Here is a 16,180-nt window from a genome sequence, read left to right on the forward strand (position 1 = left end):
AATATATTTAAATTAGAATGGATACATAATTATATATATTATTTCTATTATAAATGCATAAAAATGTATTTAAAAATATGGCCGAATTTTTTACTGTTATAATATTATTGGATAAAAATAAATATTTGTTTTTAAAAAATACATAACAATTATTGTTTCATTATAATTTGATTTGAAAAACGTAAAAAAAATATCAAGTAATTTTACTCACGTAAAAATAAGTTTATTACAATCAGTAAGTAAAAATAAATTAAATTCCCTGTTTTGGTGCTAATCTGTGCCAAAGGCAAAACTCTGGTTATTATTTCATTAAAAAATTCTCAAGATTTGCTTTAATTTACCTCAGGTGCATGAGTCTTTGCACAATTAATGTGCATCTATAGTTTCCAAAAGCTTGTATCCTTATATTTCAAAAAAGCTTTTGTGCAATGCTAGATAATTCTGGTGAGGCAAAGCTGCTGTGATATTTATACAAGTTTTACCAAGAAGACTGAAATAAAGTCTGTAAAATACTGAATTTGATTTGGGTGTGTGAATTTAAACACCCTTCAGAAAGCCCTGTGGGTTTTAAAGATGTTTCAGGGATTCTCTGAGTGACTTTCTGAATGTTGTGTTGTTTGTTTTCCAGGAACGATGCTGGGTCTGTGCGCCTCCGTTCAGTCGCTGGTCCGGACAATCGGACCGACCATCGGCGGTTTCCTGTACATGAACTACGGCCTCGCCTCCATAGGTCTAATTGAGTTTTTTGTGAATATCGTCGTATGTGTTTACCTGCTATATCGGCAACTCAGCAAAACTGAGAGGCAGAAAGAATGAACAGGCAATTTTATTTTCATATTCTATATTTTTATAGAACTACAAAACAGAAATGTTTAGTCATCGTTTGCAACGTGTTGTTCAAGTAGAAACCACTAGATGGCAGCAAAATATCCGGATTATTCAAAGATGTTTCTGTTGATCAGTGATTTTATTTTCATTCTCTGCTTTTTTAAAATTATGATTTTATGTATAAACAAAGGATTCCAACTTTTAAACTTTTAGATTTTCAAAAAAAGTCTTATATTTTAAAAATAATTCTATTTGTTTTGTGGGCTTTAGTGTCCCTTATTTGAAAGTAGGCTGATAGGAAGGAGGAAGGGGAAGACATGCGGCAAATGTCAGTTGGGTCCGGGAATCGAACCTGCGACGGCCGCGTCGAGGACCTAAGGCCTCCAAATGTGGGTTGCGCTATCTCCTACGCCACCACAGCATGCCAAAAATAATTATATTTTAATGCAGTATTGTATTGCACAATTATAACTTCAAACTATAAGAAGTGATGTTTGTAGCATTTCTTGGTTTCTGTAAATGTCCGTTTAAAAAACACTTTTTAAGCACTGAAGCAGTGTGGTTATTTTTGGATTTATGCTTTATAAAGATCAAGGATAGTTCTGATTATTTTAAAGGTTTCTGTAAACTGTCTAAGCACAGTAAATTTACTTCTGAGAAATATAATCGCTTCAACTTTCTATTGGTAAACGAACAGGGCTGAAACAATTAATTGGGATACAGTGATCCCTCGCCACTTCGCGGTTCACTTATCGCGGATTCGCTATTTCGCGGATTTTCATAATGCTTTTTTTTTTTTTTTTGGTGCATTGTGCTCTGCATTCTGATTCGGTAAAAACTCACTCCCGCTTCTTGTATCAAAACATGCTACGAATTGTGCTATCATTTTGTCGTCTCGTGCAGTTATATGTACGTACATAAAACAGCTTGGCAAATTTACATTAAGTTGGCCAAATTATCTTGTAATTTCGAAGAAGAGAACACTGCAGAGCGCAGTCAGGATGCAGCGGCCCAGTCTGAAGAGCAGTGAAACGGCCTACACGTGAGTCACTGTATTTGTATACAGTACATGTAATAGTTGCTAATTGTAAAAAAAAAAAGTTTTCTATTTCGCGCATTTCACTTATCGCGGGTCATTTTCGGAACGTAACCCCCGCGATAAACGAGGGATTACTGTAAATTGATTATTGAAATAATCATCAACTAATTTAGTAATCAATTAATTGTTAACTGGAGAATACAGACTCAAAAAAGGCAATTAATAAAAAAAAAAAAAACTTATTCAGAGCAGTAATAAACCCAAAAATGTAAAGATTTCCTTTACATTTTAAATTTAAAGGAAATCTGTTATTGGATTTTAGGGGGAAAAAACCAACTAAGTAATTTTTGAGAGCTAACGCAGAATTAACAGAGCTAACAACTCCACCCCCATTAAAATTTCTAATTTGAAAAAACAATAAGCATTTAATCACTCTCTCTATTGTTTCTATTCATGTCTTTGCATTTTCAGCTGCATCCGGCTGCCAAGTCGCAGCTTGTTGAAGTGATGTCATAAAATCTGAAGCAGGTGTTTTCTTTGTCCGCCACAAAGCACTTTGTTTTTCAAATATTACATCCAACAACCCCAGATAAAACGATCATATTGTAACAGTAGGAGGTTAAACTCATTATCTTACAGGCTTTTCAGTGTCTCCGTAAGTGCATCCAGGAAATTAACAAACAGATCAATCAAATATGAGGAACTCAACTACAGCACAGAGTTTCAGCCAATGAAAATGAAAGCTTCTGAAACGATCAATTGATTATTGAAATAATTGTCAACTAATTTAGTAAGTGAATAATCGGTAAATGGTGTATATAGACAAAAAAAAGTACATTTGCTGAAGACTCGACACAAATTTAGCCAAGACTGTGCAAAAAAATAATAATTATACAATTTGCAAACGACTGAAAAACGTTTTTTGTTTGTTGTACCAGGAAAAGCTTAAGAAACCCTGGCTCACATTCTGTGGAACAAATAAAAAACAGAAAATAAACAACCTTTTCCTATCCAATTATTAAAGTGCTGAATCTATCAGCCCTACACTGTATTATTGTATGACGGTGTATCATGGCCACGATAAGAAAATAAAGTCATAAAATTACAAGAATAAAGTCAAAATAATACAAGGACAAACCTGTAATAACACAAGCATAAATTTATACTTTCAGAATAAAATACTAATAAAACCAGAATAAAGTAATATTATGACTTTATTCTTTAATTTCATTTATGTCAACTTTATTCTTGTACAACTTTATCCTCATAATTATTTTTATTTCCTTACCGTGACAGAAAGAAAGAACAGAAAGTGTTTTTCACATGATGATGTTAAAAGTATTTTTTTTAGCTGCAGATGTTTTCTTTGCTACGAATAAGAGAATCACTAAAGGAATGCAATGTTGTAGCATTTTAAGCAATAAAATGTTCACTTTGCTATTTAAAAAGGAATTGAACTTGGCTTATTTGAATATTTTAATGTATTTATAATAGTGTATAAAACTGCCAATAAATGTGTATTTGCCTTTTTTTTTATCCAACTGATTAACTGTCAGAATAATGATAATTTATTACTAAAAGTCTTGTAGCCCTACTCTATTGCAATGGCACACATTTGTAATTAACGTTCCTGTTTATTGGTTGAATTTTGCCACTAAAAATAATCCAAACTTGGCGTGAAATCACCTCGACATCCCCAGCAGGTCGTTGTACCTCGTGGAGTCGGCCACAGGAGCGAAAGGCGATCTTCTAGGGTTTTGTCTTGGTGTAATCGGACAGAGACATCATCTATCAAGAGAGGGGGAATTACTGCTGGTTAACAAAGGGAGATAAGATAATGAGTGGGCAGGCTGAGACCCAGTGAAGCACAGCTCGAGTTCCCATCCTGATTACATGGCAGCAACCAACTCCAAGGTGAAGAAAAGGAAGGGAAAAGCTCAGTAAGATTCAGGTTTTAGCTGCTAGCATCTTAAGTCGGTTTTTGATTTTGTAATGAGAACAATAAATCAAGATTGCCATCTCAGGTAAAATTATCTAAAAAGCTTTATAGAGCAAAATTCACATTGTTCACATTTTTATACTTCAATTTGGGTCTCAACTTTATAAAATCCTTAGATAATGAGTCAGTTCTGCCTACTTTGATCTCCCTTCAGAAAAAGCTGTTTTAGAGAATCTTGTCACCTTAAATCCAAATACGTTGCTGCTGGCCAGACGAAACTCTGCTGCGGTTGCTAGGAAACAGAACTTGCGACTTAAAACTTTGGAGGTTTTTGAAATGGCTCCTTTTCCAGACACCAAAAAGCATTACTTTATTGCCAAAAAACAGATTAGTACTTTTTTTTAAGTTCCCTGCGCTGCTTATAGAAACAGTAGAGACCCAAATGGAAGAACAAAAACACGGATTTTACGTGTGTTTTTTTAAACATCTTGCTTTTACTACATAGACATTTTAACATTTCTTGTTTTTTTCCCCCAAATAATTCAAGCTAATCCAATAAAACACTTTTTATTTCCATTCAGAAATCTTCCAAATTTTTTTGGGAGGATTTCTTTCCTCCAAAAAAATCTCAGTAGGAAAAAGTCAGACTCAGAATTAAGGAATTATGGATGGATTAAACTTTTTATTCAAACGATATCCTGAAGGTGAGTCTCACGTGTGGAAACTCCTCATACATTATGTTGACCTGCGTCATAGGAGACATGCTGCCCTCCATGTGTGGAGCGCGCTCAGTCCTGTGATAGTGGCTCTGAGCCCCATGAGGCTCGGTCTGACCGGCACGCTCAGCCCTCACTCTCACTCCCTGACATGTGCCAGAGCTCGCTAATCCTCCACTGACGCCGCGCTGCAGCATCACACCGGACAACAGGACAATGAATGACCACTGTGCTGACCTCAGAGGGCTGCCGGTCCTCACCGGATCAGACAGGCTCGTTCCCTCTGGAGGCCATGTTTGTTTACTACGACAGGGATTCCCAAACTTTTCCATGCCTTCTCCCCTTAAAGAGCATTAACCCCCATAGCAAACCTACAGACAGTGCTACAAAATATGTAGTCTAACATCTAGGCCTGTCACAATAACCAATACTGATGGACGATAAATTGTCCCAGAAGTTATTGCTTTAAACAATAACACTGTTATTTTGAGAATATTTTCAATGCAAGAACACAAACTCAAAGATCAATAAACCTTAAATTCTACTGAAAATTTAAAACTGGAACTGGAAGACATTTTAAATATTCCAAATAAATGAACAAACAGGAACAACAAATAAAATGAATTCTGAAGTTTCTATAAACAAAGGAGTCCTTAAAAAAAAATCACAATACTGAAGAGAAAAATAGAGAAACGATTCATCCATCCATTAGGTAAGACTGACCATTTCTATAACCTCTCAACCTCACACAGTAACTCATGCTCCTTCCACACCAGAGGAAACATTCCACGTTCCAGGAGCCAACTTCTGCAGCCGAGGATCGGATTGCCGATCGCCGGATCTCGGCCAAAACCCATCACCACAGGTGGTTGATCCACGTCTCCTCTTCGTCTGAGCCCAGCCACCAGGCGCTCGCCAGAGTTCCCCACCTCCTGGCCTGGCTCCAGAGTGGGGTTATGGTGACCTGCGTCCGGGCAAGGGAACCTGGCTCCAGCTGTTTTGTTAATCATAACAAAATCAGGCTGCACTCTGGTTCCTCACCTAGAATCTGTCTGCCTTAGGTGACCTTACCAGGGGCATGAAGCGCCAGACAGAGTAGCTCCTACATTCACTGGGTCACTCAAACCCCTCCACCACGATAAGGTGGGAGCCCATCAAGAGAAACAATAAATAATGCAAATGGAAATAATTTCATTTTTAATTTAAAAATATTTTTTTTAAATTGATCTTTAATTGATTTATTGCTTATTGTGACAGGCCAACAAACATCAACATTTAGAATGTTTTTTATTCACTTCAACAATTATTAAATTGATTTAGCATAAATGCTGCCTCATATCTTCTTAATCCAGTTGGCCAGGAGATCTGTGGTGAGAAATTGATCAGATTATATATTTTGATTTTATTACTAAATACTAAAATTTTTCATCAGAAAATATAACGTTAATCACGTCAAGTTTTATTTTAGTAACTGTGTGACCTTTATTTTGCAGCAGCAGCAGGAGTTTTTTGACTTTTTTTTGCAGCAGGAGATTTTTGACTTTTACTTTTGTTGCCTGTTTGAAAAGCAGCATTTTGATAAACTTCATCAGAAGATGAGCATCAGATGTAACAATTAAATCAATTATTTTAATGTATATTTAATTTTTAAAAAATAATTTAAAAAAGGTTGAATAAAAGCAAACAAAAATTAAATATTAAAAAATCTACAGGATTTTTTTTTGCATATTTTTTCTTATCTTCCTCCAACTTTCTGAGACCCTCACAGCGCCCCCTTGAGGCCCCACTTTGGAAAAACATTGGACTCCACTACTGAGTTAATAGAGCATTAGCTGACTGTCTCAAGGAGCATCAGTGAAGTTTCTTTATGATTTTAACGCTGCTGCAGGATGATGACAGTTGGGGATTTCACGATTTGAAGATAATATTAAAAACGAGGAAGTGGCTATTGCTTTAATTACAGCTGAGCCGATTAGACAACAATGCGAAGCATTGAAGGCGGGAAAAAGCATCTGTTTGAACTGAGCCGTAAGCTCCGCATTTTGTTTGCATTACTCATTTAGAACAGCATCTGTGTCATTCAGAAATAAATCTGACCATTACTGGTCAGATTACAGAGAACATCATAATTATTACAGTCACTAAATTTAACTCAAGCTGGGTTGCAGGATTTGGGTCCAGTTGGAGTCTAACATCAAACTGGATCAAACAATGATGAGGAAAAGGTTGGATATGTTTAGTGAAAATATGCAACCAAGGTTCACCATTTGAGTGAAGTTGCCCCTCCACCTTCTTCAAATGAAACAAAATTGATATCAAACGTTTTACTGATTTCTGCAGGAAAAAAAATATTTTGTGCCGCTACCATTTTAAAGATAAAAGTTTCCAGAGGTCATCAGAGGTCAACTACCCCAAATCACCACTCACATTTACACTTTTTCTCAAAAGTATCCTCTGTGTGTGAGAGCTGCTCCAGCTCAGCGTCTTTCCTCTTCAGCTCAGGGATCTCCTGCTCCAGTTTCTCCAAAAGCTCTTTGACTCGACTCACTTCAGTTTCCTGCTGGGATCTGATCTGCTGCTTCACCTGGTTTAAATGTATTTCTGTGTTCCAGGAGCCATAAAAGAAATAACTGCTAATATTTTCTTTCATTATTTTATTACATTGCGACATTTATCCATAAGAAAATCTTAACTTCTCTGTGCTCTAAAAGTTGTGCTTTAAATATTTGCATTGGTGTATTTGGATGTTCACAGTAAAAACACAAAACCTTACCAAGTATTGTTGGTCTAGTTTCTAGTGCAAATATCTTAGCGCAATTTAAAAAAATTAATTAATTAAAAAAAATTAATAAAAAAAAAAAACTAATTTAGATGTAATCTTGAAGCAAGATATATTAGCTTGTTTTTAGTCAATAATCCCTTAATACTGATGGAAAAAGCCCTAGTTCCTCTTGTAGATTATTTCACTTGTGGGACATTTGTCTTATTACAAGTGAAACAACTAGCGCTTTTTCATCAATATTAAGGAATTATTGACTGGAAACTTGACAAAAATACTTGGTAAGATTTTGTGTTTTTGCAGTTTTCTGGTTTCTCTTCCAGTGTTCTGCAAAACAAATGTTCTTGTTTAAATCATTTGAGATTGAAGTGAACTGAACTTGATTCTGTTTTCTTAATTGTGATCCAGAGAAGAAAAGTTGAACCAACATCAACTCAGAACTGATGTGTTTTTCTTCTCAATTCTTTGGATTTAGATCCCAAAACTAAATGTCTGCTTTTAGATCCCAAAACTAAATGTCTGCTGTTCTACTTCTTTGACTTTCTTCAATAAAACAACTTTATTACAGAGAAATTTGGAAAATGTTTTCTTCATTGTCACAATAAATTGAGTTTCATCATCAAAACTCCGGAAGTTGTATTTTATATTTTACAGCATTTTACAATTTTACAATTTATAGCATTTTATATTTTATTTTATTTTATCTACAACTACTACTCAGTGGTAGTTGTCACTGTGTTTTGTCTCTATGCTGCAACTGCAAAGTAATTTCCCTGCTGGGATGAATAAAGTACTTCTATTCTATTCTATTCTATATTCTAAATATTTCCTTTGGAAGGTTTTATATAATGCTGGAGAAAATCAGATACATGTCTAATATATATGAAAGTATTAACAATCTGACCGGAGTTAAAATGAAATACATTTAGTTCCTCATAACTACAAACTGTCCATATTGTTGGGGTTAATAGTTTTAATATTTTCTCTTGTTTGTTTCACTGACAGTATCAATAATTATCAATAAAGTTAAAAATATAATTAAATTCAGTTAGTGTATGCAGCTTAGTGATACAAATTTCACTTACTTGTGTGATTGGTGTCTTAAAGAAGTGTGTCACATTTTTTTTTCAAGAGCAGTATTTATGTTTGTAGGGCTTTGTTCATTCTTATCACTTGTATTCTTATCTTGTTCTAAACCCAATACACCTGTACTGTTGGATGTAATTTTCATTCGGTTAATAATCTACCGGACTTTCCCTAAGTCTGATATTCCTGCTCTTAGACACACCTTAAAGCTGGATGGATCCAATATCTGCTGAACGTGAAAGCTGATTGGCTGCAGCCTCTCTGCAGACAAGAGTCAAAGATCAAACTTCAACCCTGTTTCTGTTTTCAGGAAGTGAAACTCACACAGTCACTGCAACTTAGAGCAGAAATGGAGCAGAATCAGCTCGACCGAGAAACTTTCTCCTGTTTGATCTGTCTGGATCTACTGAAGGATCCGGTGACTACTTCCTGTGGTCACAGCTACTGTATGAACTGTATTAAAACCCACTGGGATGAAGAGGATCAGAAGAGGATCCACAGCTGCCCTCAGTGCAGGGAGAGGTTCATACCGAGGCCAGTGCTAAAGAAGAACACCATGCTAGCAGCTTTAGTGGAGCAGCTGAAGAAGACTGGACTCCAAGCTGCTCCTGCTGACCACTGCTATGCTGGACATGAAGATGTGGCCTGTGATTTCTGCACTGGAAGAAAACTGAAAGCCATCAAGTCCTGCTTGGTCTGTCTGGCCTCTTTCTGTGAGAAACACCTTCAACCTCATTATGATTCAGCTGCTTTTAAGAAACACAAGCTGGTGGAGCCGTCCAAGAACCTCCAGGACAACATCTGCTCTAAGCATGATAAGTTGTTGGAGATCTTCTGCCGCACTGATCAGAAGTGTATCTGTTATCTCTGCACCATGGATGAACATAAAGGTCATGACACAGTCTCAGCTGCAGCAGAAAGGACTGAGAGGCAGAGAGAGCTGGAGGAGAGACGAGGAAACATCCAGCAGAGAATCCAGGACAGAGAGAAAGATGTGAAGCTGCTTCAACAGGAAGTGGAGGCCATCAATCACTCTGCTGATAAAGCAGAGGAGGACAGTGAGAAGATCTTCACTGAGATGATCCGTCTCCTCCAGAAAAGAAGCTCTGAGGTGAAGCAGCAGATCAGATCCCAGCAGGAAACTGAAGTGAGTCGAGTCAAAGAGCTTTTGGAGAAACTGGAGCAGGAGATCCCTGAGCTGAAGAGGAAAGACGCTGAGCTGGAGCAGCTCTCACACACAGAGGATCACAACCAGTTTCTCCTCAACTACCCCTCACTGCCAGCACTCAGTGAGTCTACACACTCATCCAGGATCAACATCCGTCCTCTGAGATACTTTGAGGACGTGACAGCAGCTGTGTCAGAGCTCAGAGAGAAACTACAAGACGTCCTGAGAGAATCATGGACAAACATCTTACTGATGGTATCTGAGGTGGATGTTCTACTGTCGGAACCAGAACCAAAGAGCAGAGCTGGATTCCTAAAATGTTCATGTGAAATCACTCTGGATCCAAACACAGTACACAGAGAGCTGGGACTATCAGAGGGGAACAGGAAGGTGACACTGATAAGTCAAAGTCAGTCCTATTCTAGACATCCAGACAGATTCACTGGATGTTATCAAGTTCTGAGTAGAGAAAGTCTTACTGGACGTTGTTACTGGGAGGTGGAATTGAATCGGTTTCAGGTTTGTATATCAGTCGCATACAAGAATATCAGCAGAGCAGGATGGAGGAATGAATGTGGATTTGGATTTAATGACAAATCTTGGGTATTACACTGTTCCAAAAACAGTTTTAAAGTTGGTCACAACAACATCTGGACCCCCATCTCAGGTCCAGTTTCCTCCAGAGTCGGAGTGTACCTGGATCACAGAGCAGGTATTCTGTCCTTCTACAGCGTCTCTGAAACCATGACTCTCCTCCACAGAGTCCAGACCAGATTCACTGAACCGCTACTGGCTGGAGTTGATGTTGGTTACACTGAGGACTCAGCAGTGTTTTGTAAACTCAGATAGATTTTCTTTCTTCTCTCTGATTGCTGATCAGGGTTCATTGTTCTGATGTCTCGGCTCTGCTGTTCTTTAGTTTTCCGGTTTAAATGTAATTTAATCTATAAAGCTGCTAATGTTTTCTTTCATTCTGTTATGACAGAAAAATGTCTCCACATGAAAATCTAAATTTGTTTAGGCTTTAATAGTTTTGCCTTAATATTTGTATTGATGTATTTTGTCTAGCGTAAAGTGCTAATATCTTATTACACTTCAAAGAAAGACTCAACTAACGTACAAGTAACTTTTCAGTTCTTTGTGTTAAAGAAGCCATAAAGATAACCACTGCTGATGTTTTCTTTCATTATTATGTGATACAGAAATGTTTCTACAAATAAAAATCTGAACTTGTCTCGGCTCAGATAATTGTGCTTTAATATATTTGTTGACATATTTTGATGTTTGCTCCAAAAATACAAAATCTTACCAAATATTTTTGGCCTAGTTTTTAGTGCACTTCAAATAAGACAAAAGTAACTTAGAAGTAACTTTTCAGCAAGATTACGACACATCTAAAGTTTACTGGGACAACAGGAGCAACAATCTGACATGAATAAAAATGGATTGCATCCCCACAACCTGTCCATATTGTTGGAATTTTTAGTTTTACTTTTTCTCCACTTTTTTCTCATTGAATGTTTCAACAATTATCAATAAAATTTGAAAAAAAATATTATGTTAGTGTGTGCAGCTTAGTGATACAAATCACACTTCTTCATATGATTGGTGTCCTAAAGAAGCCTGTTACAAAATTTTTCAAGAGAAGTATTTGTGTTTGTGGCACTATAATTTCTGTGCCTTCCTGTCAATGTAGGTGAAAGTCCAAATAGATTAGCAGTTGTGAGATGTTGTAAAACTGGTAAATCATTTATAACCTAACCATCCTTTGAACTTGATTATTGGTGTGTTTATGATGTTGTCTGTTCCCAAATGACCCTTTAATCTCTATATATTTTTACTGTACCAGTCATAAAAAACCCTTAAAGTTAAAAGTTTTCTTTCTTCAGTGTCCTTTGATAAGAAACAGGCCTGTTCTCTACATGTCTGTGATATTTACTCAGGCGAATGATTCCCTCACTCTGATTATCACAGCTTTTGGGTGGCAGATGGTGGGTTTGCTGGTAATCCCAGCTGCCCACTGGACTGACCCTTTGAACTCCTGCCCGTCTAACACACCACACACCCGCACCAAAATCTTAACGAGCTAGCTAAGCTGCACGGCCAAAGAGCTGCTTTAAACTGGTGAGTAATGGCTGTGTCAGCAGTCAGAAGATGAGCCCCATGGTGGGAGGAGGGTAAACAGCGGGGGGTATTACAGCCCAGCTACAGCTAAACGACTGCCAATGTTAATGAAAAGATACAGTAAACATGGTGGAAAATGTTACTGTATAGTCCTACCAACCTCAAGCTAGCATACTTTGCTTACCAACGAGAATAGCTTCCCTTGCATAGGTTTATCGCAATAAATCAATCGCATGACAACCCAAAATAAGTTCTCTTTTTACTGGAAGGAAAAAGTCTTTAGTCTGGTGCTTTGGTCTCAATTGCCATTAAAAAAAATAAAAAAATGTTTACAGAGACTTTATAATGCATTCTTCTTATTTGCTGCTTTTGTTGATTATTTTATTTATTTTGGATATTTAAAATGTCTTCAGTTCCAGTGTTAAAAATTCATTAGAATTCAGAGGTTACTGATATTTGAGAATGTGTTCTTGCTTTATTATGCCATTACTATTATATTTGTTGAAAACATCAATATTAGTGTTTGTCGCAATGACAATTTATTATCCAGCAATATTTGTTATCATGACAGACTACTATTGGAAAGGGGGTGGGGGCACAAATACAAAACTAAAGTCTTTTGAATGATTTTGAGGTAAATTTAATTAATGATGTTTTTAATCATTTTATGATAGATTTAATTAATTAGTGGAAGATTTACTTGTATGTACTTCATGGTATATTCATTTATTCCATTTGTCATCCCTTACCTTCCATACATTTGGTGTTTTACGGTTAATGGAAACACTAAGAGGTGTCTTGAAATATTCTCCAGAAAACAAATTCAAAGTTCTAATTTCCTAGTAATTAGGATATTTCACAGCAGTTAACAATCAGTAAAACCACTGGTGGGACTGTTTGTTTCCTTGAACTCTTGTTTATATAACTCAACCGAGAGAATATCTGCAAATCTCTGTCACAGTTATTCTGTTGGGGGGAGGCGGAACGTATTGGGGCCCACTGGATTACGGCTTTAAATAACAGACCATTCAGAAAGTATAACACTATGTCTATTCAGGCAGATGCTTAAATTATGTTTTAGTTTACAAAAACAAAAACAATACTCATTTCAGTTACCTCATTTTCTGTAATCTTCTTGCTTCCTCTATGTTTCTACAGGGGGTTTAATCTCATCTAAAGTCATCTGACCTAATCCCCAGTAGCAGTAGCAGCAACAGCAGCGGCGGTCGAGCCAAATTAGTTCTTTGACTGATAGCCATCTGTCAGACACATCTATTAATTAGTTCATATTTACTTGAAAGGATATCTAGACAGGTGAGGAGAAGGTGAAAGGTTCTGAGTTTGCTTTTGGTCAATTATTGGAAAGTGAATACAAAACTTCCCTTTTAATCCAGATATTTCTACTGATGTACGGTTTCAGATATGGGGCCAGTAGAAATCATAGACTGCATGTTGGATGGAAAAATGCATGTATCAAATGAATTAACGTGTAAAATGAATCTACAAAAAAGAATAATAAATTTCTCTCCAGAAAAACATAAATGTTTACAATGGAAATTCAGTTTGATCTGAAAAAAAGAAATTTGCATCCAACCTTTCTTTAATGAAGGCTGGCTAGAGTTGATATTAATATATCAAACCACAACGACAGGAAGTTCCCACAAGGCAGAACCGGAAGTAAGTCAACCCAGAAAAGCACAATCTTGATAAACTACCAGTAAATAGCATTACATAACATTTTTTAAAGGCTTTTCCTGCTCTTCAGGAAAACCAGTTAAGAATGACGGCATATTAGGGTACAAACAAAAAAAACTATTTCCACCACAAAAAAAATTCTGAAATGTAAGATTAATCTCAGAAATTTTCTAGAATAAAAATGAATTAACAGAAATACATTCTTTACCTGAGTCAGAGAATTAAAAGAAAAGAACAAAGACGCGTCTTTGGAGAAAGCTGATGCAAAAAACAGAATCGAACAGCTGTCTGAATTCTTATTATTGAGCATTCACTTTTCTAGTGAAGGCGTTTCTTTTGTTAATATATGCAAATAGGGCGTAGCCCTGTTTTTGACCAACCAAAAGCTACCTTGGAAAAACTTAGACCTTCCCCTAAGTTATGGCAGAAATCAAAAGTCGTTTACTACTTGTTAAAATTATAAGTTATTTTTCATTAAACTTAGTTTTCTGCTTTTCTGATTTCAGCATCTCCAAAAACTTAAATTTTTGTCTTGTCACAGAACAAAATGAGGTAGAATTCCTTTTTGTAATTCAAACAATTTTCCTTTGATTCTGAAATTGTCCCTGATAATACATTTTTTCAAATACATTCATCATCTACTAGATTAATACTTCTAACTTGGATAATAAACTTTAATCAAAAACATGCGATTAGTATTTAAAGATGTATTAAAATTAGACGTTAGTACCAGGCTGTAACCATCTCCAGACGCAGCTCTCCTCTTCTGAGAAACTCCCGACCTTCGACCTCTGAGCCGGGGAGATATGGTTTATGGCCCTCCTAATTTAAAGCCTTTCAAGAGAATAGTGTTTTGGTTAAACTCCTCCAAGAGAATGTTTATCTCTTGCCTCCTGGCTGTCTCCTGGCTTACATCTGTCTAACATTTGTCCAGATAAGAATGTTCAATCTACCTAAATGCACATGGCTGTGAGATTAACTATATTAAACACTCAAAATAGTTATATTTCCTCAACACCTGCTCTTCAGGAAAACCAGTTAAGAATGACGGCATATTAGGGTACAAACAAAAAAAACTATTTCCACCACAAAAAAAATTCTGAAATGTAAGATTAATCTCAGAAATTTTCTAGAATAAAAATGTTGACATTTTTGAGTTTCAAAAGTTGAACATTTGCTGGAGAGCCCAAAGCTTGAGATTAATCCCAGAAATTTTCTAGAAATTTTTTTTTCACGCTTCAAAAACTGAATTTTTTTAACTTTTCAAAAATTCCAAGTATTTGTTTTAGAGATTTTCTGAGATTAAGCTCAAACTTTCTGAGTATTTTTGTGAAATTTACTTCTCATGCCTATGTATAATGGCTGTACGACACCGTAGTAATTCAGCATCTAGCAATAGGATATCTTGTGAAAAGAGTCACCATTTGTGTTTGCTGAGAGAAATAGTTACGTTTCATACTCCGTGTAAATTAATTTGTCAAATCTATAAAAGCATTTTTACAACCATTTGTTCAAACGCTACTGACTAACAGTTTATTTTTAGAAACATTTGAAGATGTCCTTACCGCTAACTGCTAGCAGCTTGTGTTTCCTCTGGATATTATCCAGCCACGCTTGCCGTCGCACGAATCGTGATGTTACATTTCAAAGTTTGCTCACCTTCACGGGATGTAATGAAAACTTATGTTTACTGTTTAATCGATTTTTTTTTTTTTTTGCACATATGAATCCAACAATGTTTGACTTTTTACCTCAGAATTTCCTTGTATTTTCTAGTGAATCTCTGAGGTAAATCAAACACAGTTATACATTATAGATAGAAACAAAGGGAAGAGTAACATTTTGCCAAAAAAACTCTGACATTTTGATGCTAATCTGAAACATTTTCTATAAAATTAATTCATTTGTGTGAATGTATTATGGACTGGTAATTTATCTATGGCATACTTTTATTCTTACCCATAACTGCTGGAGGTATTTATTGTCCTGGTCTCATTTTTGTTATTTAAGATATTCTGTTTGCTTAGATTGCATTTCTTCAACTTAATAAAGCATTGTTGAAAAAAAACATGTTAACCTTTTTGTATCTTCCTTTTTTGGGTTAAAATAATGTGTTTTCAATATGTTTATCTAACGAATATTATACTACATTAAAGATTTAGTGTGTGCATGTGTCATATGTAACAAATATCCAGAACCTGTAATCCTACTCTTTGACAATAGCTGACATTGAAAAGGATTATCCAAATCTCTTTAAGTTGATTCTCAGCAGAGGTGTGTTGTGGGTTGTATTAATAAGTCTGGAAAATTAACTGTGTAAGATATTACAACTGCATATTAGATAGAAAAAAACTGGAAAATATGTTTCTGCTCAAAACAATTTGGAGATTAATCTCAGAAATTTTCTTCAAAAAAACTTAGAAATTTCTATGACTGAAAAGTCAAAAACGTTTGAGTTTTGGACATTTCCAAGCTTTTAATAAAACATTTCTGAGATTAATCTCAAACTTTCTGAGTTTTTTTCTAGAAAATGTTTGACTTTTTTAGCTCAGAATTTCCTTGTTTTTTCTAGTGAATCTCTGAGATAAATCTAAACAATTTCTGAACATTTTGATGTAAATTTATTCCTTTTTTCCATCTATGCCATCATTTTGCGTAAAAAGAACAGTCTTGATTCAAATAATTACTAATGTTTTTTCCTGGAAGGATTAATAAAAAAATATAATGTGCAAAATTAGGTCAGTTGTATTATTTTATTAAATATTTTTGACTATAAAAAATTTATACATGCAATCTCTATAGCAAA

At 35.6% G+C, this 16,180-nt stretch overlaps 2 protein-coding genes and 1 long non-coding RNA gene across 3 annotated transcripts in view; 2 read left to right on the top strand and 1 right to left on the bottom strand.

The window, feature by feature from the left end:
• The window catches only part of slc22a18 (solute carrier family 22 member 18), a 10,881-nt gene extending 9,339 nt beyond the window's left edge, over positions 1–1,542 (top strand). The window contains exon 10 of the mRNA XM_044141648.1: positions 629–1,542. Within this exon, the coding sequence (XP_043997583.1) occupies positions 629–816 (188 nt within the window). The 3' untranslated portion in view covers positions 817–1,542. The remainder of the gene's footprint in view (positions 1–628) is intronic.
• Positions 1–15,035, bottom strand: part of LOC122845421 — a 15,673-nt gene extending 638 nt beyond the window's left edge. The window contains exons 1-2 of the long non-coding RNA XR_006373043.1: positions 14,940–15,035; positions 3,554–3,655 (exon numbers count right to left, since the gene is read on the bottom strand). This is a non-coding gene — a long non-coding RNA (uncharacterized LOC122845421). The remainder of the gene's footprint in view (positions 1–3,553; positions 3,656–14,939) is intronic.
• LOC122845381 (tripartite motif-containing protein 16-like) lies at positions 8,697–10,784 on the top strand. The gene has a single exon (XM_044141634.1). It carries the CDS (start codon positions 8,737–8,739, stop codon positions 10,402–10,404), a length of 1,668 nt encoding a protein of 555 aa, XP_043997569.1. The 5' UTR covers positions 8,697–8,736; the 3' UTR covers positions 10,405–10,784.
• Positions 15,036–16,180: the final 1,145 nt, after the last annotated feature.

The sequence above is a fragment of the Gambusia affinis genome, linkage group LG02, assembly GCF_019740435.1.
Source record: "Gambusia affinis linkage group LG02, SWU_Gaff_1.0, whole genome shotgun sequence".
NCBI classification, from domain to species: Eukaryota; Metazoa; Chordata; class Actinopteri; order Cyprinodontiformes; family Poeciliidae; genus Gambusia; species Gambusia affinis.